General features: G+C 37.9%; 1 protein-coding gene across 1 annotated transcript in view; it reads right to left on the bottom strand.

Annotated features, from left to right (window-relative positions):
- Window positions 1–26590, bottom strand: part of gpc6a (glypican 6a) — a 201850-nt gene that overhangs the window by 27107 nt on the left and 148153 nt on the right. The window contains exons 5-7 of the mRNA XM_030075736.1: window positions 13212–13342; window positions 10346–10489; window positions 5573–5602 (exon numbers count right to left, since the gene is read on the bottom strand). Coding sequence (XP_029931596.1) covers window positions 5573–5602; window positions 10346–10489; window positions 13212–13342 — 305 coding nt within the window. The remainder of the gene's footprint in view (window positions 1–5572; window positions 5603–10345; window positions 10490–13211; window positions 13343–26590) is intronic.

A 26590-nucleotide genomic window follows, 5' to 3' on the forward strand; every position in this document is an offset into this window, starting at 1 on the left:
TCAAAGTCTCCTCTCATAATCTTTCCTGTTTAAAAAAAGGTTATGATTTGCACTAAGGAGAATATGTGGGATATGATGTTAGCAGTATGGCCTATTTATGAATACTGAATAGCTGTTTACATTCCAAATAGAGCTGGTGATGTTGACGTCAAGAATCTTCTTTAAGGCAGAACTGGCTGAAGATGGCTGAGCAGGCCGTAATTTATTGGCCAAACCTATTTAAGTCTCTGTCTACACAAAGCAAAGCAACGCCAGCTCCTGACTGAGTCCGCCACGAGATTCTTCATTATTACTTTAACTCATTGAGGGAGACCACCTCTTTCAGCTTTAAATGATTTTGCAGTGGGTTCCATGACAGTGGAGCGGAGAATATGAGCACCTCTGTCTAATTCAGCTCTGATCTCATGTCATGGCCTCATATCTCACCCACTTAAAAACAAAGTCTTCTATACTCTGTCTCTTCCTTTCTAACTCTGTAAGTTATTCCCTCCATTTCTGAGATTTCCTGTATCATTACATTCCATCTTTGAAGTGATGAACCAGTTTTAACCACTTCCTAGTTATTTGCTGCAGGCTGACATCCCGAGTATTCTACATAAGTGCTTGTCCGTTTCCTGAAATAGCTCTGGTGGAGATTTTTCAAGAGAAATACAGGGTTAATTTTTTTCATTATCATACCTGGTATGACTGAATGCCAAAATGATTGTAAAGCAGGACAGACAAAGAAAATGTGTGAATGGTTTGCTTTTGTCTCACCACTTTTTCTCCAGCAGTCTGATTTCATTGATGTGTTCATTTTAAAATGTAAAAAAATCTTGTTTATAATTTACGTGTAAATTCCCTCTGATAGTTAGAATTTGTTGGTTTTGTGAATTTCTCCGCACACTTGCTTCCATTCTTTTTCATTCAGCTTATCTCCTATTTCAGAGATCCATTTTTGCTGAATGTATTATTGGTGTCCATGTAATTCTAAAGATTTCATCTATCTATCTATCTGTCTATCTATAACATATCAATCAGCTCCACAGTGCAAGATAACAACAAATCCAGGCACAGACTTGGATTATGCGCTCTCTCTCTCTCTCTCTGAGACACACGCACATGCACACACACACACACACATGCAATCTCTCACCTCCCCATTTTCCCATTCTTTAGATGAGTAGCATAAGTACATTTATTCAAACCAGTTCAGTGTATTCATAAATGTGTTGCTCTCCTTGGTGGAGGATGAAACAACAGTGCAGACTCATGGAGAACAGAGTCAGACCAGAGAGCTACAGATAATGGAAATATCAGGCCTTGAAAGAGGATTGAAGAGCAAAAAACACAGCTTTTTTGCGGTTTGGAAAGTGAAATATACATGAGGTGGAATCAGGTCACAAAACAAACACAGCAAAAATTTGGTTTGGATTCAAAATATGCCAGTGTATATGCCAAACTCTGAAGTGTACACCTTATGTACACTCAGAGATGAGACAACATTTTATCTGTCACTCACTGCTGAAAAACTAATATTTCAATATACAGTGCAATACACACTGAATTTTACAGCGAAAGAGCAGCTGTGTTAATTGAGGGATGTATACTGAAGGAAATGGCACTTTCAGGTGTTGATTAACTTTCCTGTCATATCTCTCCCTGTGTGTCACTAATCTTGCACCCCCACTAACTCTGACTAAAGCTTTGACTGTATTCAAAATCCTGTGGAATTTCCTTTCTTTGCCAACTGGTCATGCAAGCAAATCATTTTAATTTGTTGCTTTTAATTTTCTGTGATTAATTATATTTATAGGATGCCTTACATTATGAGCTAAGTGCCCTTTAAAAGCAAAATCACACTGGTCTCCATTTATTACATCTGGCATTATTTCTTTTAACCTTTCTGCTATTATTGATGACAATATTCCTTTTGATGGATGCCAATATGTTTTGATCTCGAAATACTTGCCTGACTGAAGAGCCCTCAGCTAATCCTTGCCTTCTTCCAGGTTGGTCTTGCCCTTTTTTTTTTTTTTTTTTTTTTTTAGTTTCTTTGCATTTCTTTTATTATAGACACATTCTGATGACATCTATTTAAGTTTTCTGAGATACATTTCCATTTTTGTTGTGTCCATTCTGATCAATTTTTCCTTGTATAAATTCTCAAAGTTTTCCAAATGTCTTCTCTTTCTCCGTGATTTTGGTATCATCCTTTAATTTGTTGATGTAGGATTTGCCTCTTTGCAAGTTTGCCTCTTAAATTTATATGCCATACCTTCAATTAAGTTTAGTCCCTCTTGTTAATGTTTTTGTTTTATAATACACCTGATTTCTTCTGTCAACAGTTTGGCTAGTTCTGAGTGTTTCTTTTTCCGGTTTTGCAGTGACATCAATATTAGGGTTACGTTTGTGCTTATCCTCCAGGAGTTTAATCTGTAATTCATGCTCCAATTTCCCCTAGTGGATCAATAAAGTATTTCTGATTTCTGAATTTTTACTTATTCCTGCCATCATTCCTTTGCAGATGTATGAGCTATCATTTCTTGTCTTAGTACAGCTTTTGCTCCTTCCCATAAGGTGATCTCATTGATTTCCTTTGTGCCCTTTAGTTCAAAGAAGTGAATAGCACATTTTTCATTTTTTTTCTTTAAATTTCTAGTTCCACGGGAGGGAATTGTTCATTCTCCATAGATGTTTCCCTTTATTTTAGTGTTTAGCGTCACCTTTAGGGTAACAGCTGCGTGATCTAATAAAGCCATTGTTCCAGTAATGCTCTGTGCCTATCTGGAGTTGTCGGAGGGAATGTTCTCCATACATCTGTTCATCTTGTCTCTGCACATGGTCTCCTTAGTATTGTAGCTGTTTTTACTGCGTTATGTGTCCCAGCTGTTATGTCAACAGTGGGGTTAAGGACCAAGTCCCCACCAATGATAATTATTCCTTTTCCTTGTATCATTATTAAATCTATCATTCAAGTCATGAATTCTCCTCATCTGAGGGATACTAAATATTCACTTTTTTTTTTTTTTTTTTACCGGCTGGCTGTCAACAGGAGTATGAACTTTTATAATTCTAGTGCCACTTGATAAGCTATATATGAAATACTTGTGCACTTGTTATTTTACTTACATACATACAATACAGTATACTAGAAAAGCGCTATAGAAATGCAGTCCATTTACCATTTTATTGAATTCACGTCTTTTATTGAATTTATGTAGGTAGGTATGCCTGCATGAATGTATATTTGTATGTATAAATGTATATGTACATACACGTGTGTGTATGTAGGTATGTGTACATATGGATGAAAATGCAGTGATTTCCTTTTTTCACACTGGGTGCATAAAATATAAAGGAATAATAATTGCAAAGACATGGAAATATATTGGACATTTCACAGTTGTACTGAATAATACAATAAAATGCAATAAAAGCGTTTAAAAAATCTGATCTCCGATGCAGATAATAGAAGCAATTACTGCGAGTACAATTTCAACCTTTTTTTTTTTTTTTTTTTTTTTTTAGAGATTCATGAGCACAAATAATAAAGAGTGACACCCGGAATGGCCTTATGAATAAAACTGTGCCAATGAATAAGTCAAAAAGAGGATAGAGGTCACCAACCTGAGCATGTCATTAATATAGCTAGGTGCTCTGGCAAAAAGACAGGGACAGGATTTATATAAACACAAGCTATTGCCATAATTACAGATGGTTGCAACCAACTTCTCTTACCTATTAATAATAATAAAAAAAAACATTATTTTTCAAAGCTGTAAATAATCCAATGAAATTGATTGCCTTGATTGAAGTGCCTTGTATTGCAACCTTGCTTGAAAACATGCAATGTAAATAAAGTTTGACTGACTGACTCTAAATTCAACTTTAATTGACTTTAGCCAGGCTTAATTGTCAGTTTTGTGTCTTTGCTCATCTTACGCCACAAGAGCTGTCCCAGATTTATCAAGCCATAAAATATTTTGATGGTCCTAACTGGAGCGGGAGGAAAGAATTTGGGAGCCCAACTATTATCAGTCTCCGTGCTGACTGTTGGGATCAGTTGCCCCAGATGTGATGAATCAGCACATACTCTGGTCAATGTAGCCTAACATCCTAATGACTAAAGTCATGTGGTGAGACAATGGCATTAATCAACTGTCATTGCAACGTTGCAGTGTACAGTTCAGGGGCATGACAATCATATGAGGTCTGATCAAGCCCAAATGCTACATCACAAAAGAAGCATAACCTTGAAAAAATGTGCAACAAATGCTGTTAGTTAAAATGGATGGAGAAAAGAAAGTGAAAGCCCCTGCAGAAGCCCCTCAAGTAACACTGACTTTCCTGTTTTTCTTCTTTGACTTTTGGAACTCCCTAATTGAGCTTGGTCACTGCTTCAACTGAGAGAGAGCTTTTCTCTACATGCCACATGACAGATATTTTGTAAATCACTACACAGGCACTATTTTGTCTGTATTAGATTTGTGAGATAAAAAAAGAGGAAATGAGTGGAGAGAAATATTAGGGGGAAACAAGATAAAAAAGGATGAATGCTTGAGAAAATATCACCTTGGACACAGGTCACAACAAAAAATACAAACAATCACTGCATTGATAAATCCTCTCTGGAAAATAATATTCTTCCAGTTTGGATTAGATCTTGAAGCATAAACCACCACTCCCTTGAGATAGAGTTGAATCAACGAACAGAATGGAATTCACTCCAACTATTGCCCAAAGAAAACACCATGAAAACACAAAATAAAACAATGACCAAGATGCAACACCAAAATACAGGAAAACACATGACAAAGCACAATAAACATTAGCTGATGCAACTACACATAGACTCAGTGGCTTGATGGAGTGCAAATAAAACAGATAAATCATCAGTTTAACACACTAATCCTGCCTGAGAATATTGGGTGATTCCTTCCTCTCATACAGAATGCATCTCTGTGTGTCTCAAAACTGTTCCCACATAATAATAATTAACTACACTGTGACTCAAAGCTTGACTTATGACAAAAATGAGAATTGATAATTTCTGAAAACAAACTTATACTTATATGTGAGGTGAGAATGAGGTAAACAAAACAAAACAAAACAAAACAAAAAGTTATGGTTATGTTTTTTTTTTTTGAAAAAGATCTTATATCAATGAATCAAAAATGACTGACCACGACTAAATGTATTTCTGCTGAATCCAAAATATGTAACAATTAACAAGATGAAAAGAGCATTATCCAAGCTTATGAAAATACATAATATCATATGATGGAGACCAACGTCTTGCAAGAATCTCACCCAAACCTAATGTAGAAATACACCTTTAAAATTTGTAAGAATAACCTCAGTTTTTCATCAGCAAGTGTCTGAACGGCAATGGTGTCTTCAAAATAAAAGCCACAAAACTAATATGAATGACTGTAGTGACTGAAAAATTCAGTGGAAGTAAAGAAACACATGCAGCACAATCGAAGCAATCAATATCTACTTTGAATAGTGTAAAGAAATGAAGCTGCTTGGTCAGGTTGATTAAAATACCACAAGACACATGACTTGGTGAAAGTAAGAGGAGCCTTACACTGTGTTGCATTGTCCTCCAGACAACCCTCTGGGAGCAGCAGAAAAATAAAGAAGAAACAGATTTAATTGGACATTGGAGTGAGAGAGGGAGAGAGAGAGAGAGAGCGTAGGAGGAAAAGAATGTCTATTTCTATAGTTAGCAAAGCAGAAAGTTGAATGATAAATGGTGCTGCTGAAACATTCAAACCTCCAGCCTGATCCCTCGGTGAGAGTCAGCAACTAAAGCATTTTATTATAAACTTTATTCTGCACCGTACAATCTGCCACAATTGAACCTGATCAATGCAAAGATCAGGACCTGCATGCATAAAGCAGCTTGAGAATCAATTTGAAGTAGCAAAGCCTGATGAAAAAAGTCTGGAGACATCTATGAGTAGTTGACCTTACATTTAGTGCAACCTGTGTGACTTCATGTTTTGGGTTTATTTCTGTGTTGTCCCGAGGCTGCAACACAAACTTAATTAAGAAAATGCAGATACAAAATTGAGATGTATGAGATGTGAGCAGCTAGGTTCACTTACTTTTCATCCTGAGCAGCCCAACTCACTATTTCAATGAGATTTGTTTCTCATTATTTACACATTGGCTGGAGCACATTTATGAATGGATTATTGAAGATACAATAACCTATGAATTTTCTCTGAATACCCTTTTGCTGAATCCATTTTTATAATGACCATCAGGTCTGTGGTCTAAAGCATTTTTAACTTCTAATCCTTTTATTGGGATTAATCATTATTTCCTGTTCCTTTTGATGGATGTGTACTTACATTATGTATCTTTAGGCTGACAGAAGGGTTTTCTTCAATTCTGAAAACAATACAAACTAAAGGCAGAGACACTGTGATTATAAGAGGAGCGCTAAAGATCTTTATACCTCAACTACGTGCTGTTTTCTGGGGCTCTGCTTGCGTATACGCATCAGTGAGTGAAAAATGTTTTTTTCTGTGGCACCATTGCCCTTGAGGCTAAACTTTCTGACCCCATGTTGTGGGGTCATGTGTCCATAAATACAAACACCAAATGATAATACATAGCCAGAACGCTAGATTTAGCCCTCTGAAGGCTGAGTTCCCCTGCGTTGCAAGGCAGGCATATATGACACCATATTTTGTGAGTGTTCGTGTGTGGGAGAGAGGTTGTGTTATATTGGAGGATATATCAGTAACACAAGATTTTTCTCAGAGTGTGGAACCAAAGCTTAAGTGTAATTCGAACACTGGTTTCAAAGATGTCCTGTCTCTTTTTATAATCCAAGTGCCTCTGCTATAGGCCTGTGACCAGAGCGCTAAATTCAAGAATAACATCAATCTGGTTCATGTTTCACACAGCCTTTGCAGCTCTATGTGCATTAAAAATATTTTGATATGTATCTTAAGTTTGTGATGTTTACCTCCAACACTGACATGCTATGAATCTTTGACATTACTGTGAGGATTCTGAGTGGGTTAGCCTCATTGTGCTGTAGGACACGCACAGTGCATGCTAAAGCCTTTGATCTACCTTCTGTCCTAACTTAATCTTTTCAAAGAAATTAACCTGTCATTACAATGACCGCTACCTGCTTGATATACAGATAAATACTGATACATTTGGCTTAGGGGACAAAGATTACATGCAAAGCTATTGTTGAATAAATCAGTTAATCAGAGAGTATGTCCGATTCCTGCCAGTGAGGACGTCTCAGTCCATTGCCTGACATATTTTAGTTGTTGTTCTGCTGATGTGTAAGAACGCACAACCACCGGAATGTGTGTTGAAGACTGCAGCTGATTCCAGAAGGTAATTTTGTGAAACATTTCACAAATATTGAAGCCAAAGATTTCCTAGCTAGGAACTATTATGCATGACTGTGGAAGTTACAACAACACAGTTGGTGATATGAAATTCATCATCTGCTTATGAGGAGGCATGAATCAAAGCACAGTGCCTCCATTGCCAGTAATCACTTGGAGAAATCTCACTTTAAAACAGTCACATATCCTGTTATCGGGCCTGAAAGCACTGGTCATTAGCAATAACTTTTCTTCTAACTTTTCTTGTTATTGTTTTTTCCCTCAAGTAAAAGTAAAAACCTTTAATTGAATGAAAAAAAAAACAATAGCAATTACTTCATGGACAGTCCAGTCAGGAAAAAAGTTGTTAGTTTATGTTTCTACCAAACAGGGTTATGTTGAAATGTCACTTTACAAGTTTCATGATGTAGTGTGAAGCGAGTGAAAAACACCATGCTGACAGGCAGGTGGGGCGGCTGACCAGGGCTGTCTGAAGCAAACTGGATACAGTGTTGGAGGCGGGGCCCCGTTCATTTCTATGAAAGCTGCTCAGTGGTGCATGAAGCCAAAAACATTAAACTACGAGATATAAAGTCACCTGGATTTTCCACGTCTATGGGGCCCATAGAGCAAGCGCACTAGCATTTCCTTTAACCTCTGCCTCCCAACCGCTTGGTCGGACCCGCTCACATGAATAACAGCTAGCGTGCTTGTAGTGAGCCTAGCCTAGTAGCTGCAGCACTGATGTATTAATGAGACACATAAACCAGTTGGCCATGTTTAACAAAATAACCCAACGACGCATCATCGTTGGATCAGAGAATAAACCAAATCAAAACATGTTGTACTATGGATATATAAGAGGTTGTGCCGTGCGCCTTTGCCTGGCATGTGAATGTAGCCTACGACTGGTTATTTGGGAACAGAGATGATACAGGATTTACAGCATACAACCAATGGATGTATTTTAAGATAATGAAGTTGATGAATTAACAGCGAATAATCCATGATTACAGCCCATGGATGTATTACAGCTGCACACTAACAGGAAGCCAGCTGAAGAGGAACGTCATAAGTGAACGCAGGGCGGCGCAGTCCCATGAGGCCCGCTCATTATGGCCAGAAAAACAACTCTGAATCCAACTATTAGAGAAAATTACAACTTTTGGGACTTAATGACTTAAATGAGGGCTATTTCATTGCTCATACTGGGAAGTTGATGTACCTCAAAAAAAAAAAAAAAAAAAAAAAAAAAAGAATAAATAAAAATCTTTTTGGGCCCCTGTGCATCGCTTGATGACCTGGCACTTGTCATTACACAATTTGGCCACTATGTCAAGTTGGCTTCAAAGCCCGGCACACTTTATTGGGGGCTTGTGGCAGACGGCACAATCATCAGACTCAAATGAGAGCTGTGTTCGTTTTCAGCTAACATTCACAAACTACTGTTTGCCAACTAATATTAGGGAATGTTAGCTACCATTTCATAACATTAACCATGACCTTTTCCTAACCTTAACTATGATGACAAACCTTTTACTAACCTTAACCATGACCTTTTCCATACATTAACCAAGTAGTTTTGGTGGCTAACAAAGTTAATGTAGCAAACGAAAGTGTTGATGTGTGACTTATTAGTGGTTCAGAAATGTTGACATTTCATATTTGTTAGTTTGCAGAAACATAAAATGGCAACTTTTCATGCTGGCGACTGGGTTGTTATGGAATTATTCAGTTCTTGTGTCAGGTAACGTTGTACAGCTCATTGTGCAGGAATAATGCCTACCGGATCATATGAAACAAAGCCATCATATGAGTGTGTAAGTCTGTCAATTAAGCATTAAACATATTAAAATAGTATACATTAGGCTGCCCTGTGCACCATAGACACACATTATAGCAGCCTACAGTTTGTACCTGGCAAAATGGGGAAACTTAATTGTTGTCCCCCCTGAAAGGCTTATGGAGATGAGCCATGTTTGACTGTAGGCTAAAGGGGCCAGGGTTGTGAGGACCAGTGTTGTTATCAAGAGAACATGCACAGCCTCTATCTCTCAGTGTAATGCAGCTCAATATGGAGAACCTCCTGTAAAATGTGTTTCAACAAAATGGATCAGTAAATCACTTATCTTTTTTATAGCATTAATTAACCCTGGTATCATGGCAGCGGAAGGAATTTTTACCACTGTAAAGGTTGTTTAGCATTGAATGTTGTATCATCACTGATCTAGCTGAACTCCATTTTAACCCCTCTAAACCTGCTCTGCTGCCTGCCTGTTGGCACAGTGTGTGTTCTGTGATGAGGCACAGCTATCGCATTTTTTTTTTTTTTTTGATAAGGTATTTTTTTTTGTTATTAGGCATTCTGCTCTGTTTTTGCTCTTTCTCTGCAGTAATATCCACTTTCAGGGATATAGCCTAAATGTCCAGGTAACTTGTGCAGAAAATACACACTTTTTGTGACATCTCTGCAACCGCTGGCTGTTAGTGTGTATCAACTAGAAGCCACTTTTTCACTCACAACTGAGAGGCAGTGGAAAACAAGGGTGGGATAGTTCAGACGGCAGCTTAGGGTCTATCTGGACTACAGGAATATGGCTTAACCATTTTTTATCCTTGAGTCTTTTTGGGGCCTCTACTATCTCAGGCCTTTGGGCTTGATCTCTAGTAAGCCTATGCCTCAAGCTCAGCTTGCAGTCGAGCTGCCTCCACCAGTAATATGAGTCATAAAACTTCTCAAGGCATCAAAAGTTCTGAAATAAAAAAAAGTAATAAAATGAAATGAAATGAAATACAATACAAATAAAATAAAAATCAGGAATGAAACTGCCACAGTTCTGAGAATTGTTTCAGAGTTTTTCTGCTTGGCAATTTCTAGAAATTATTTTCCACTTCTCAGTCATCTGTCTCTGAGACCTATTAGCATTCAGTGATTATTTAATATAAAAGATGTCACAAATGAGATTGTTGGTCTCTTATCTCCTCCCTCTGCTTACCAGTCTTTCCAGGCTGGTCCCAGCTGCTGTGGTGGGCCTCTCCTCAGGGGTGTAGGGCCTAAAGCGAGCATTGAACACATCTGAAATGCCACGTGCAGACCTGCCCATTGATGAGGGCTTTGGTTGACCACACCCTTGAAAAACCTACAATGAACAGAGGGTTAAAATCACTAGAGAGAGGGGGCAAGCAACAATCACAGCACCAGGACAGGGATAAGTGAAGTCATCATATAGTATTACAGTATATGTGAAAGCTTATTGCATTTATCTTTAAGAAAAAAATTGCCATGTTTTCATGTAATAACACAATGTTTTCATAAATTTACAAGAAGTGTGCTATAGGCAGTAACCAGTGTTATTGCAAGAACTCTGTAATTATTTATACCACCAATACAACAGAGTCACAGCTATAACAAAGAGAAATAACTTTGATAAAGCACTGATGAATAAATTTGAATCAAGGTTATCAGCTGTGTGGAACAGCATGAAATCTTTACTGGGCCAGACCCAATTCTTTTTCCTTGCAGAGTACACATCCCCTTTGATCAGAAAGAGCTGTAGTTTGCCTAACCCAATAACATCTCTTCCACTAAATGCCTTTGCCAATTTGTCATTTTGGTCCCTGATTTCAGATAGAAAGCTGGAACGAATACTGGACCAATATAGGACATCTGTCATATCGGTGGCCCAAAATGATTTAACCAGAGCAATCCAGGGCACAACACTTTCATATCGTTTCAAAATGACATATTGCCTTCAGATTAGCAGCAATGAAAATATCTCATATACTGGAACAATATGTCTAGGTCAAATACCCTTTTCGAGCAGTCTAGAAAGAATTTGTCTTGAAAATATGTGAGCTTTGACTGCTGAATCTGTTGCATCATGGCGCACAGTTTACATTCTGGACTGATTCTCATAAACTCATAAAATTATGGTAACTGCCTATGTTATAGTTATTCATGTAGTCATAATTTAACTGAATGCTGTCAAAATATGCCATTAGCAACTGTGAAAAATGTGTGTATTTTCATCATTTATGTAGATGTTTCCCATAAAAAGAAATCCCCAAACTCCTGAATAAGAAGCTGTGCATCAGAAACCAGTATCAGCCACACGATCCGTCTCTGAAAAATAAAATTCATATTTTACAGTGGTTGCAAATTCATACTGTACATTGAGGGGGTGGTGCCAGGTTTCATTTGCGTGATGCCACATTGTTCTGTGAAAGTGAGTATGTGACAAGCAAAGGGTTTTATAAGAATTTAAATTTTAATTGTATTTGTTTTGGAAGAGATCAGCTGGAGACATTTTCCAGCTCTGTGGATTTATGCTTTATGGAAAAGGTGCAATTTCTGTCTTTAATAAAATATGCAGTGTTGGAAAGTGGAGAGACACCCAGAGAAATGTGTTTTGTTGACTGCTGTACAAAGCAAGGAATAATATTGGACTAGAATTCCTGAATATTGCTCCTTTTAAGACACAGTTTTAATTACAAATGTCCTTCCTGGTTCTGATCATTATAATGAAAGTAAACAAAACACAATGTGCTGCTGAAGGTTACTATAAAAAAATGCAAACCGTTGTCTAATTTTCCTGAAATATTCATATTGATAGTAACGGTAGCACGGACCTCCCACCATTTCAGCCTGACATGAATCAATTTGCAGTACATAGAGGTTTACTGTGAGAACAAATCGTTTTAAAATGGATTAGTCCCTACATGCTCTTAGGGCCCAAACAGCGCACCTCTCTAACAGCCCAGCTCATCAGCATTCCTCACCGGCCTGTCTGCTGGCCCCTGGCTCCGATTGTGATGGAGCACTTTAATGTGCTACTCGGCCCTCATGACAAGGAGCAGTCTTTTCACTAATATTTGTCAATTCTTCACTATGATTACAGTTCTGCGTTTCCGTGCAGAATATAAGGGAGGCGATTTTCAGCAGGTCTGTGTAGGGATAGAGGTATACATACAGTTTCATTTCAAAACGGCGTAACCTGACATATCCTCCAAAGCTTAGTGATTGGATCAGGACTAGATATGGTTAAAATCTGGACGCGGGGAAAGATTGTAATCTCAGAGCAATCTTTCAGGTAAGTGCAGCCTTGCAGGAATGGTGATTCAGGTGCATACACAATTCACAAAGCTGCACACTGTGGCCCACCAGACACAGAAGAGAACTTGACATTTAATTCACACTGACCTCTAAAACCACACTATGAAGATGGACAGAAATTCACCTAAGGATCCGGGATGAGAGGAGTCTGACTGAAAAACCTGTCTTGTTTCAAAAAAGATTGGGCAGCACACAAGTATTTTCTTTTAGCATGCAAATATTATACAATTTAAAATCAAATAAATCATAACAAATTGTTAATCAGTCTTTGAAAGTGTGTAATTGTACTGGTGACTATCCCACATAGTTTTGTGCACTCTTTTCTTTTCTTTTGGACTTTTTTGTGTATTTCTGCTAATTTTCACAGCGGAGTTACAGAGGTCAGGTTGAATTTGATGTCAAACTCGCTCCCATATATAACACACTGCAATGTACATCTATATTTATACACAGTATAAACCTATAGAGTATTCAGTATATACCTTTATCCCAACCTTGTTATGCTCACCCTTCAGTCAAGAGAAAGAAATAATTAGAAACAAGGGTTATATCTGCAAAACCAAGTCTAAACAGTTTTGTGTATAAATTGTGGTGTGTGCTGTGAGGACATATTGCCTTTGGGAGTTGAAGTTCTCTGCAAGGCCAATTTTCTACCATGTAATAATAGTTGACTCACATCGGAGCACAAGTGGAAAGTGGCTGTGATATGCCAGAGTGCTTTGGCACTGAACAAAATTAAGCCATTATACCTTGGCTGACACTTGCATGCTGTTGTCCTGCATGGTCATGATAGCCTCAGAGATCTTGACATCTATTGGCTCTATAACTGCTTCAATGTTGAAGGGTCCCTCCAGTCTGTCTGCCACCAGTAACATAGCATCTGTCAAAACACAGAGAGCACACATCAACTCAGAGAGAGAAACACATACGTTGTATATACACACACACGCACGCACGCATGCACAAAATGTAAGCCAGGCGGTGATAAAACGAAACCTACCCCCAAGGAAGTGAGATCTCTGTAAGGGGATATGCAAAAGCAAAGCAGACATGAGGATTTCACTGTGCTATGCTTAGCATCAGCGTATGCAGTTACACATGGAGCAATTTGCAAACTCTGCGATCAGAGGTTTTGTCATATCCTAATGTCACTGCAGTGAGACGAGGATATGACAAAACCTCTAAGTATAATAATTAATAACTGCTGGAATTAAAAAAAAAAAAAATAATGGCATTAGTTTACACTAGGGCTGAACAATTAACCAAAATATTATCGAAATCGTGATGTGGCCAAGTGCAGTATGCAAATCGCAGGACCTGCAACTTTTTGATAAAAGTGAAATGTGATAAAACATTGTTGTAAATAAATGGTATGGTGGTGCTACAGAGATGCCCTGGTCTATAAATTGTATTTTCCAGAGGTAACAAAACATGTTTGTTTGGTACAGACTGCAGCAAAAATCACACCATCATCATTTTAACAGCTCTTTAACTGAAAATGAAAAAATTACAATTCAAAGTTATTATTCCTACTAAAAGCATGAATCATATTACAACTGCAATATCTGTAAAATTAATTGCAATATGATTTTTCCCCCCAAATCATTCAGCCCTAGTTTACATTTATTCCAACACTCTGATGTTAGGGGCTTCTACAACAGCTCATGTATCTGCATCATGCTATTAATTATTGCTTAAATTACATTTCAGTCACTCTGTGTTTAACTTAATAATTTACAATTTCTCTCTTTCTGCCTTAAGTTCCATGTAGGGGCGAACACACCCAGTTCTTCTTCACCACTGACATGAATCATCTAAAAACGGCAAAGCTTCTCAGTTGCCTCTTTGAGGAACAAATGTATTTTCAATTGACAATCCCTGTGACAAACTGTGAGAATTTGTTAAGTGCATGTACAATAACAAGAATCAAAAGAATATCAAAGACCAAGCCCTAATTGCTCTAGATGAGGCTTGGCATGAATCGATATCCAAGACAGATTACCCACCGATTTGCTATTTTTCATTTTCATTAAAACAATGTGATATTAATTTGTGTTCATACAGAACCTATTATTCCACCAGGGATGGTGCTATTGATCCTTACAGCTTGGGAGAAGTCAGGGGTGAAAATAAAGTGTTTGATCTTTTCATTACATTCTATCTTGTCTCTCAAAATTATCACCAAAAGCCCTCCGAGGCTTGTTCACATGGGGTAAGAGCTGGTAAACCTGTGAGGGCACAGAGCGGTGAAACACAAGAAGACTGCCAATTATGACTGACAATTAAACCTGCTTTTAGTCCCTGTGTCAATTAGCTTAAACCAGGATATTCAGTTCAAGTGCAGTTAGTTGGATTACCAAAAGGAAATCATTTTGAGATAATGAACTCTGAACAAGTTACACTTAAAATATTTATTTTATTGGGATAAAATATGTAAAGTATGTTTATATATTCAACATGTGTTAGTATTACTCAATTTAACTGAACTGAAATGTGTGTCATAACTATTATGCAAATTGCAAATTAAGCTCATCAAATGTTTTTTTTTTTTTTTTTTTTTTGGAGTGCAGGTGCAGGGACAGGAATCTGAAAGAGAGCACTTGTTTAAAAGGCTAGGCATGTGTCCTGTGGAACAGATTAAAAACAGCTTAAATATAGAAAATTACACACTGCATTCTCTGTTGAGAAATCATCACCTCCATCACTGTTTGTACAGAAGCCATGTTTTTACTAATTCATTTATTTATTTAAGATTCCCAAGCATTACGAAGTAAACAAGTTTTTTATAGCCTCAAATACAAGCCCTGCAAAGCGAGGTGAAAAACTAACAAACTGAAAAGCTGCTCTGCTGCTTTGTTTTTTCACTTTGTTTCACTTTTTTCCTTTCAACGCGATCAGGTGAAAGTTATCATTTACAGTGCACAGCCTACAAGTACGTGCTCTTTAATTTAAAATGAAAGTCTGCTGTAGTGGTGGCGATGGTTGAATGGATGGACTTTTTTCATGAAAACTTTGTTGACAAATAGTCCATGTTTTCATTTGGATCACAGCATGATCAACGTACTTTTTTCACCCTGCCTTTCATACTTTCATACTTTTGCATTTGAAGTTGCGAAAATCTTGTTGACTTGGTAATGTGTGTGCTTTGTGTTTGTCAGGGGTGAAAACAAACAAACAAACAAACAATGGAAACACCACATGAATACTAATTTTTGAATTTACAATATCCCAATTACAGAGGAAGCTGAACGTGTTAGTGGTATGTGTCAGTTTTAAAAGAGGTATACTTTTATTACTGAGTTGAGAAATATAATAAAGACTGATGATGATGATGTGGATGCTGAACCAAAGTCAAAACTACAAGCTTAAACAATCCACAGTTCTGTGACAGTATCATCAAATATTGCACATTGTGTTCACAAGCTGGTATGCACAGATACTTCCAAGGTGAGCACAAAGACACAGAAACTAGTGTAGAGTACAAAACCTGGAGCAATGTAAATGCTACATTTGGAGAACTCTCAGCCCACAGTGGGTGTCATAGTCATTCAATTTGAGGATCATTCTGTGTTGTCAAGTCACAGCAAATGACCAACAGGCCAATTGCATCACAAGGTGTGCCAAAAGGTGGCTTCCTCTAAAAGTTCCTATATTTAAATTTAAAAATATCAATTGCAAAGTAATTCCATGGCTTCTCAAATACCAGCTCTAAACATCACTTCTCCTTTTTTGTTGGTCTGTTGCCAAAAACAAGCAGTGGAAAGAAAAACACGGTTTAAACTGTGCAGCAGAAAAAGTCATAAAAAGTGGCCAAGGATGTCAGCACTGATGCATACAGTATTCCACATTACCTGGAGCTCAGTCCTGGGCTCAGTTCAGTCAGAAATCCAAAACAAGTAGATAGATAGATAGATTTTTATTGTCATTGCACAATCATATACGTATAATAATGCAACGAAATTAGGCTCAGTCCTTTCGGTGCAGGGGAGAATAGAAAGCATCGTACATCTTGCTAGTTGAATAGCCAAGTCCAGTAATAGATGGCTGCAGCCATGTCTCTGATATCAGAAAAATGCAACAGTCACGGAAACACTTGTTGGATGTGCAAGCACAGTTCGTCATCCCGTGTTCGCCATGGACCTGGTGCTGGAAAATGCTGGGAGGCAGCGGCCCAAAGGGCTGTCCTTTCAGCCGTGTCAACGCGCCGGCCCTGCAGCCTCGGCGTCCTCCGGAATGTCCTGGCAGCGACGTTCACGTTCACACATACAAAAACATATAATACGGCACCAAGAGTGGAGAGCTGTAGCCGCTGCGTCTATGCGCGCCGCCATGGCAACCAAACTGAGCATTGCTAAGTTTCCGACTTATTTATTTCTTACAACTGTGATAACAATAATTAGTTTCCCATCAGCTTGAGTAATTGGTGTCAATTCATATCTGCTAGTCCCTGTATCTAATAAAAAAATGGCTCCCAAACTTCCAGAACTGCTAAAATATATTGAATTTCTGTTGACAAGTGGTGTAATTGCTTCTGACAGACAAGATATTATTTGTTTAATGTGATAAATTATATCAGCACAGTATCGGCTCAGCACTGGTGCTGAAGGTTCACCTTACGTTATGTCAGTCTCGTTTTTTTTCCAAGTAAAATTTATTTGTTCAAAATGAGCCTATAATTGCATTCTGCAAGTCAAGGCTTGTGAATCTGGCTGTTATGATATACAGTGTTGGGCAGTAACGCATTACTGAGTAATATGCAGTAAAGTGATTATTTTTTTCAGTACCAAACAGTGCAACAAATTACTAATTCAAATTCAGTGACACACCTTTTCTTTTCTTTCCTGGCACTTTTTTCCTCCATTCTAGTTTAGATCTAGTTCCCATCTATTTTAGATATGGACAGGCTCAATAACATGTATGTACGAAGCTGTAGAGCAAAACAAAAGATGGCTAATACAGATGATGTGCTTATTTTCAACTGCTTAAGTATTAAAATTATTTCAATCTTACTATGTTTACATGAGTTCTCTTGGTAGGTCAATAAACACGCAAGGTACGGTACAGACTGTTGCTGCAGTTCACGGCAATTAGTGCAACTAATCACTTTTCCCAGTGAACTGAAGTAACAAATAATTTGTAACTAATTACTTTTTTCCAGTAATGATGTCAACAACATGAGTAAGTGGACTTAAACCACAGCAGTTTGTTGCTGTAGATCTCAGACATATTTTGTGAATTCCACCACTTTTCCACTGGATTCTCTTGACCCATTTCCTCCAGGTCAAGAGGGCCCAGATCTATTAAACCTTTCTCATATCAAACCGGAAGGGATTTCCTTTTTCAAAGAAATGCATCAAATACACAATTTTGTTCTGACTAGATCTTTCCCACCTGAAATGCAGGCCAATTCAAAACAACTTCTCTTTATTGTGACATCAGTATTCACTGCAGTGGCCGATGTTGTGAACAAAGAGGGATAGATGCCTTGTACTGGACATTTCTGTGCTTGAACTGAAATCACCAGCGAGGGAAGCAGATCCAGACCCTGAATCACAAAATAATTCCTGAGGAGGCAGAGCCAGCATTTCAGATGGTGTTTCCATGCAAATCTCAGACACCACTGGGAGGACAATACTTGGAGGGATTATGATTTTTGGCATTGTGGTTTGGCATTTAAAACACTACTGATTGGACTGATCGGCATGCTACAGTTATGAGACAAAATTTCAAACTTTAAAAGACCATGACTGCTGCTGCTGTTGTCGTTGTTTCTCTTGGATGGTAGGTTTATCACTACCTTTCCCCAAATACTCAAGTGTTATGCTAGTAGAAATATGACCTGTAAGTACAGAGGCGTGTTAAAAAAACATTTTTAGAATTGTGTAGTCACATATTCTGAATCCAAAGTGTTGTTTTAGTGCATCACAGACTTCACTCCTGCCTGGGCCTCCTTTAAAGAGCACTTCTGCTTGTTTGTGCTGCAGTCTTAAATTGGACGTGATGCTTTGTTAGATTTCCATTAAGAGTAGGCTGGAGGTCAGTGCATGGGGGCCAGCCTGAGTCCTGTGAAGTCTTCACCTGCCTATATGGGTCTCTTAGCAGAGTATAACTCTAATGCTAAGTCACAGAAAAAGCCTCGGTGGAGTTCTCTCAGAGCAAAGGGGAAATTAGCGACAATTCTGCTACTCAATCCATAGAAGACTCAAAGACCGAAATGGTATCCTCAGTTGAGTTCTGACAACCTATTTTTCATTGAGCTTAATGAATATTTTATGGATTATGAGTGTGAGTCAACCGAATAAACTGCTACGAGGGAGGGTTATTTCTACATGCTTAAATAACTCTTGAAGTGATGTCACATATATGGGAACACTTTCAGAAATGATGGGCTGTTAATGAAAAGCACCTTAATGAGAAATCCTTTCTAACCATAAATCATTACTGCAGGATGGCAAAGGAAAGCACATATTGTATTGCATAACCTTTGCCAATTAAAATTTTCACAGTGCTTGCGGTGTCTACTTTTTAGAAGTGTGAGTATCTGCGATTTGCAGTATTTTGAACCTCGTTTATGTCAGTCTCACTAACTTGCCAGTTTGAGCCAATATAGACGCTAAAAATAAAAAGAAATTTGAAGTTCAATAGACTTTTCTATTGATAATCGATTAAGGTTGACAATTTGTAAACTATAAGTAGACTTCACAGAGCATCTGTTTAATATTTTGAACATTCACTGGTTCAGAATTTCAATACATTTCAGTGATCTCATTTAGATGAGAGCAACAGAAAGCTTCAATAATCAATATTTTTATGTATCACATGCCTATATAGAGTAGTTTGTTGTCCACTAAAGCTGGCCAATCAACATCATTGTCCTGAACAGGAGCATGTGCTCTGCCTCATCTGTGGGTTGCAGTGGGTATGGACCTTACGTTAAATATGCAAATAGTAAACTAACCAGAGCCAGCATAGAGCTCAGGACAACTTCCAGCCTTGAAAAATGAATACACTGAAAAGAGCAGCATGTGTGACCATTCAAACATACAACCACCAAGTCATGCCCTAATTTAGCCATTGCCTCAAAATCCACTATTTGCTGCCCATAATGAGCTGCAAAGATGGGCTTTTTTAAAACTTGTAGTAGTGGCAGAATTTCAAATTTTTACTTATGTGGCCAAAGAGAATATAGTACAAATTTGACAATAACGAACTTGCAAATTAGGAGATACAATTGATGATATTTATGGCACAGACCACTGGTTGGCTTAAAATTGCTGTTGCCACAATGATTTAATGATGTGTTCCAACTGTGACACAAAGAAAACCTCCTACTGTAAGACAATAACATGTAGCAGTGCTTGACCTTGACAGCAGGAGGCTTACAGAAAAGTATAAATAGTTCCACTTGCCTTTCTTTGCCACAGATTTATAAACCAAGTTGAGTCTGTCAGCATTATTCTTTCAGCCCGAACATCAAAGCTGGACCCTGTTGTCTCAACCAGTGTTCGAAAGTACTTTAACAGTCATAGAAGACATGAAAAGAATTAAACCTTTTTCAGAGAGCATTTTCTCCCTTTGATCTAATTTTTAGGGTCATATCGATCAATATCGGGAACGGTTTTATGTAACTATTGAATAATATATTTGTACTGCACAAGAATGTACGCGACAAGCTGGCCAGACGATTAAACAGATCTGCTCTTGCAAATCGACATGGAAATACTAGTCAGTTAAAGTTTTTTTTTTTTTTTAATTCTTTTTTTTAATTGTTACTGTGGTTGCACTGGGGGCGTCAGTCAGTGTTATAAGGACTCCCACCAGAGTTCTGGGCAAGATACGCCTTCAATCACCGTATGCATAATAACGCAGCCACTCAGGCAAGCAAAGAAAAATGATATCCGCGGCATTTAATGTAAAATTTGAGCTTGAGAATCTGAGATAAGGCATTCCAAGTGGCTTTTATATCCATACATTTTTTGTTGTTGTTGTTGTTTTTCACATTTGTTCTTATAGATCAAAATATGCTCAGTGTTCCACTGTTTTCTCAGTGCTTTCTTGATTTAGACTAAGTCGAGCAGTCGGGTAGAAAACCTCCGCTTCACCATCAGTGAAATTAGTCATAGTGGCACAAATAGTTTATTTACCAGTACGCAGAAGTAGGGATGTGCTTTACATTAAATCATGCCAAACCACATGCTCCATTCTTCTTCATCACTTCTGGAAACCCACAGCAGTCTTTACAGAAAAGGATGGTGTCATTTTCTCAACTTCCTGTCCCCAGCCACTCCATTTTCCACACCTCTATTGTTGATTTTTTTTTTTTTTTTTTTTTTAAGACATTGGTTGTTGTATTTTTGTTGACACAGTGGTATGGGGGAGTTGGCATTTGGTTTTATTGCTGGCTGCATGGTGCCAACATTTTGTGCTCCAGGCTATGTGCTCAGTTGTTTCATAATCAAATACTGCTCCTTTTTCACTCACCCACAACACCCACAACAAATTATTGGCGCTGGAGAAGCAGTTACTTGTGCATGAATTTGTGACAAATTCATGAATAAAATTTTGAATAGGGTGACCTACAAAATGTGAAAAAAGTAGTCCTAAATATTGCCACGCACCCTTTTTTTTTTTTTTTTCTTTAATTCCATGACCTTTTCATGAACTTTAAAGAGCATTTCTGTTGATTTCTGACCCAGGCAGCAGATAAAAATGACTGCTGTCACTCTGGACCAATGCGTAGTCAATCCAATTTTGACACGCTGAATGGTGCCAAAGGCTTGAGTAGCCATGCCCACTATGAAATACATTTTTGCCATTCCAGATTTCCAGCATACAATGGTGCTCAGCTCACATCAGAAACATTTGTCATTTGGAGGCTGCTCATCTCAATGAAAATACGATCCTACTTCCTACACACAAATTTGACACACCAAGCGAACAATACATCTGCATTGAAAATGGTATGCTGTGAAGCTCCATTCTATGTCATTTTTATTTTTGAAGTATAAAGGGAAAAAAATGTTGCATTAGGCCTAATTTTAACAGGGTCATTTAAATTAAATTAATAAGGCATGGAAATTAGCAAAACACAGCAATGATGAAAATAATTAATGAATTAAATTAAATTTTCCATCTATGACTGCATGTTCCACATGCAGTCAGGTTTATTGCTCAAATTACATTGCCATATGCAATTTATTCCTGTAAACACAATTAGAACATTATTATGAAGTGGAACAGGTAGAGCTCGGAGTCTACTGAAGTAAACTGTGAGTTGTGACTTCTTCTGCAGTTTATTTATTTCTTCCCCCTTGAGCTAAACTCCCACTGGTCAGGATCACACTCAGATTTCACTCTTGGAGAGAACTGGACTGTTTCACACTGCACAAGCCCCACCACACGGGCTTGTGTATCGAATATGAAAAAATTTAATTGAGCTCTAACTGGTCAGTAGTCTTTAGGAGCGCAGTTCTCCAGTCTTGAGCCCATTCACACCCTGTATGTATTACCAAACTACAGGGTTGGTCCAGTCAGGCTGAGAATGTGTTAAAAATCATCCAGTGTGACCTAGGCTTTAGGCTCTTTGCAGGCAGATCCGTCTTCCTTTTATGTAAACCAGCGGTTCCACTGTCATGCATGGCCTGCCAGGCTATTCAATGACAAAGAAGGAAAAGTGACTCTACCCATGAGAAAAGATGTGAAACACTGACTATACAGAAATGTGGAAGCTTAGTATTTTAATGTGGAGTAGAGCAATGATGTCTCTGTTTTGCAAATCTTCTTTTTGTCATTTCTGCTTTACTGGATGGTGACAGCAGAGAGAGATGGGAAAGACGGGGCAAAGAAAGGCAACGACATAAAGCAAACCCAGACACAGACGTCTGTGACAAGGGCCAGCCTTATCTGCATGTGGCGCACACTCCACCTACATGGAGAGCCACCAGGGCGGCCCTGCACATCTTTTATCAGATCAATCCTCATATTCTCTAGATGGTTTGGAAACATCTGACAAAGAAAAACTGCCAAATCAGCACTGTGTTCAACTTCAACAACGTGAACATGTTTATTTAACATCAGAAAATATTGCATAATGAATTACAATTTGTCCCTTGTCACTGATTGTTGATTTGAAAGTAATTTGCCAGGCTAAAGCATCCTATCGCATTATTACAGTGTGATATGATGGAAAAGGGTGTGTGTGTGTGTGTGTGTGTGTGTGTGTGTGTGTGTGTGTGGCAAAACAAGGCAGACATTTCTTGGTGCCTATCTTGATAGTAACTTAATATCTTACTGGCTTCTTTGAAACTCTGAAATTCTCAGTTCGAGTACTGTGTTTCATTTTAATCACTTTTCCTTTCTTTGAGAGTGACCACTCACACAAAATGTGTGATTGCACACTGTGCAATGTGCAATCACAACTGTTTATAAGCACTGCCAGTGGTTAGTCATTGTAGCAATTTCTGATATGAATGAATCAGAGGGGAATTCTATTGTACTGGGAATAATGAATAAACAACAAAAATAACTGTCACCAAACAAAGGTCCACTCATCGTCATTGTCGCCTGCTTTCAGCAGCCAGCACTAGATGCTGAGGAATCCATATGAATTGATGATTACTACACTGCCCATGGTGGTGTTTTTCCACATTCTGGAAATTGTCTCATCAAGGCACATGTTTTATTCAAAGGGTGCATGAATAAGATGATCAGCTGGTGTACAAATGGCAACAGCAAACTGCTAAAACTTCAAAACACCACATAGACATGAAGGATCAAAAACCTCCAAATTATAAAGGAATTGCAAAAAAACAAAAACTATATTATTTACTGTTGTGCTTGGCATAAAAATTCCATGATAAAATGTTAAAGGTGAAAGTTTAATCATAAATAAAACTGAACTTCAGAGAGAAACAGATTAGGTGCCGGTGCATCCTCTTGCTCTCAGGCTGGTCATCACACAACACTGACTGATAAAAAGGCCACAGCCCCTCATTTACATACAGCTTGCTGTGGAAATTGAAAAAGGAACATGGAAAAAGTCAAATGACAATGGGAAATAAATTCATTCTCTGGCCATACTCTTTTTTTAGTGCAGGAATAAAAAAAAAAACAAAAAAAAACTAACCACCCACTGTAATTTCAAGACTTTGCCAACCTCCTACCCGAACAAACTCCCCTTCTTTTCTCCATAAATTCTAAACTGCTCAGTGATGGAGGACTGTGCTTCCAAGGAACAACCGCTGTCACAAAGCATTTTGGCTTTGAAAGCCAAAAACCAAAAAAGGTAAAAAAAAAAAAAAAAAAAAAAAAAGAATGAAAGCAGAGTCATTACTACAGTATTTTGTATTGTGATACTTTAATGTTTCCCATTATTCCCATTAGACATTATTGGAAATTTTGGAAAGTTTTCTCTACTTAGCTAGTTTTGAATAAATTTTTGTGACTTTTGTTTTGTTTGTGTCAGTGGCCACAATAATCCAAGGGAATGCGTTGGTTGGGGCATGGCAGCTGCACCTGAAATCTGTCAAATCAGTTTCTGTTGGTTTCTGATTGAGGTCAATAGACGACTTTGTTGATTTTATTCTGTTATTCTACTATTAGCACTCTCCGCAATATAGATGCAATACAGAATTTAATTAAGACAATACCGCTTGACTTCTAAAATTTAAGTACACCACCTAAAACACACACAGTCTACAAATTAGTTCACTTGAGCTATTATTTATTTGAGGAAAAGTGTGTAAATTAATATGGAGATGAAATGATAAATCTTTGTGTAGTTACTGCAGACTGCCCTCCCAAATGTAGCCACAGTAGCCTGGTTTATAAAATATAACATTCAATACATCATTCATACCTCATTGATGGTGGCATTAAAAGTCTTACAAAATGAGTATTCTTTAGCAAAGAGAAGCAAACACTATTTGGTGATGCTAAAGTGGAAACATGATGCCTCTCACTCCCATTCCTGAGTGTCTCCTTTTTCAGAACGAGGACAAAATAGAGTTCTCTTAACCCAAATTTTAATCTGCATGGTGTCCCTGGAGATATTTCTTAGGTGTCTGATGCCTTTCTTCATTAATCTGCAAAGGTCATCACTGGACCACAACAGAAATCAGCACCATTGGTATTGTTGGCTGAGATCAGTGAATCATGTTGCAGTACAGCAATTTCAGATGCTTTTGACGGAGCTCTAGGTCTAATTAGAACTAACCACCATCTAATTCTGAGGCACAATGACTAAGACTAACCTCCTAATTTGAGAGTTAGGGAATGTGTTTTTCACATTTTCAGAATCACCGCATTTCCTGGCAGTCAAATCAAGTGCAGCATCGAATTCAACATAATTTTGGGTCTTTTGTGGCAGAGTTTAAAGGGCGGTTCCACACGTCTCCTTGCTGTGCCAACAACAATCCAGTCAATCCAGTGAAAGGGTCATTACTTACCTGCTTCAAATATTGAAGCAGGTATCTGCACTGGAAGAATATTCCAACATACCAAGCATCATAGCTCAAATCTGGTAAATCTTGTATATCATATTTCATTTAACACTCTCATCATCTACAGCACGGCAAGTTCAAGTTCAAGTTGTGTTTATTAGAAAAAAGAGCAAACCGTACAGGGGCCACAGCTCAATATATAAAAACATTGTTTTGAAACCAGTAACAAAAAAAAAAAAAAAAAAAAAAAAAAACATCACTTAAAGAAAGCAATCTCACATCAGCTACAAGAAATAACAATATGCTTTATTTATTTATAAGTCCATCCCTGGCCTGCTTCCCTCGTATCTTTGTGGGTATATCTCAATCAAAACTAGTAATTATTAATTATTGCTTGTGCTCCAATGCCATCCTCTCATGGTCCATCTCTAAGGTTCGTTCTGAACTTGGCAAACAGGCCTTCGTTTTCTGTGCCCCTGCAGCCGGGAACCACTCGCAGACAGATCTGCTGCTACACGAGCTGATCCCGACTGGTGAATTTAAAAAAGCAGTGAAGGGTTTGGAGGCAAATTCTATCGTAATCTGTAAATGTTTCCCTCGCCAGATCTGCTTCCTCTTGTCCGGCGTTAAGGCATGGTGTACTGTGAGATGTTGAGGTAGGTTTTGTTTTAAGTGATTTTAATGTTGGTTTGTATGCTTTGTTTCGAAGCGTTGTATTGCTGCTATCTCAGCCAGGGCTCTCTCAATAAAGAGATCTTGTATTCTCAACGGGGCAGTGGAAAATAGCTGATCTTGAACTTGGATGTGTCCTCTCCTTTGTTACAGGGACACCTCAACATACCACCATGCAAAGTTCATTGGCTCATATTCACACAGAAAATGAGACTAAGTTGCTCATATATGCTTGGAGAAATGTTCTTACTTTCTGCACCAATTAAGAGTGCATGCAAAATTTCTGCCACATTTATCACATGTGCACGCCAGTTAATTTTCCTCTTACCCCACGCGTGTGTATGTTTGTGAGTCAGGATCATTCTAAACTGACAAGCATGTAGCCACGATTAATTAGCAAGTACCAATTTAGCAAGCAATTAGCATACTAATACGCCCCCATTTCTCAGGGGTCCAGTAAAGCTGAAATAAAAACAAGTTTCAGAAGTTGAAGCAAGAGGTGGCAGATTCTCCATATACCTGGTAAATGTACAAATTGGCGACAAGTTTGAAGACCTTTTTTAACACACAGCACAGGGCATGGTGCAGTCTGATGAGGAGAGGTGGTACACTCCAATATGCTATATATTATCAGCTAAAAGTGGGAACAGCACCATTTTAATATGGTAATAATTTCATCATGATGTTTTACTGACCATAGGCTTAGATATTGATTTTACAGTTATTAAATAAACTGGATATTATTAGCAATTTCACATTATTTGTAAATGTATAGTAAGGCCTAATCATTTTTTAATTACTGTGGTTCTATAATTTTCTAGAGACTTTGGGACATTTGTGATTTGTGCATACACATTCAGGTACGAATATACTGATCAGTCCTGTATTTTTGCTTTTTTTTATTTTTTTTTATATTATTTTTTTGTTTACAAATATAGTGTTAGTTCCATCCTGCATCACTTCCTTCCTATGTGACACTCATTCTAGTTCACAAGCTTCAAGAGTTCAATGAATTC

This window comes from Myripristis murdjan, chromosome 3 (genome assembly GCF_902150065.1).
Source record: "Myripristis murdjan chromosome 3, fMyrMur1.1, whole genome shotgun sequence".
Taxonomy (NCBI): domain Eukaryota; kingdom Metazoa; phylum Chordata; class Actinopteri; order Holocentriformes; family Holocentridae; genus Myripristis; species Myripristis murdjan.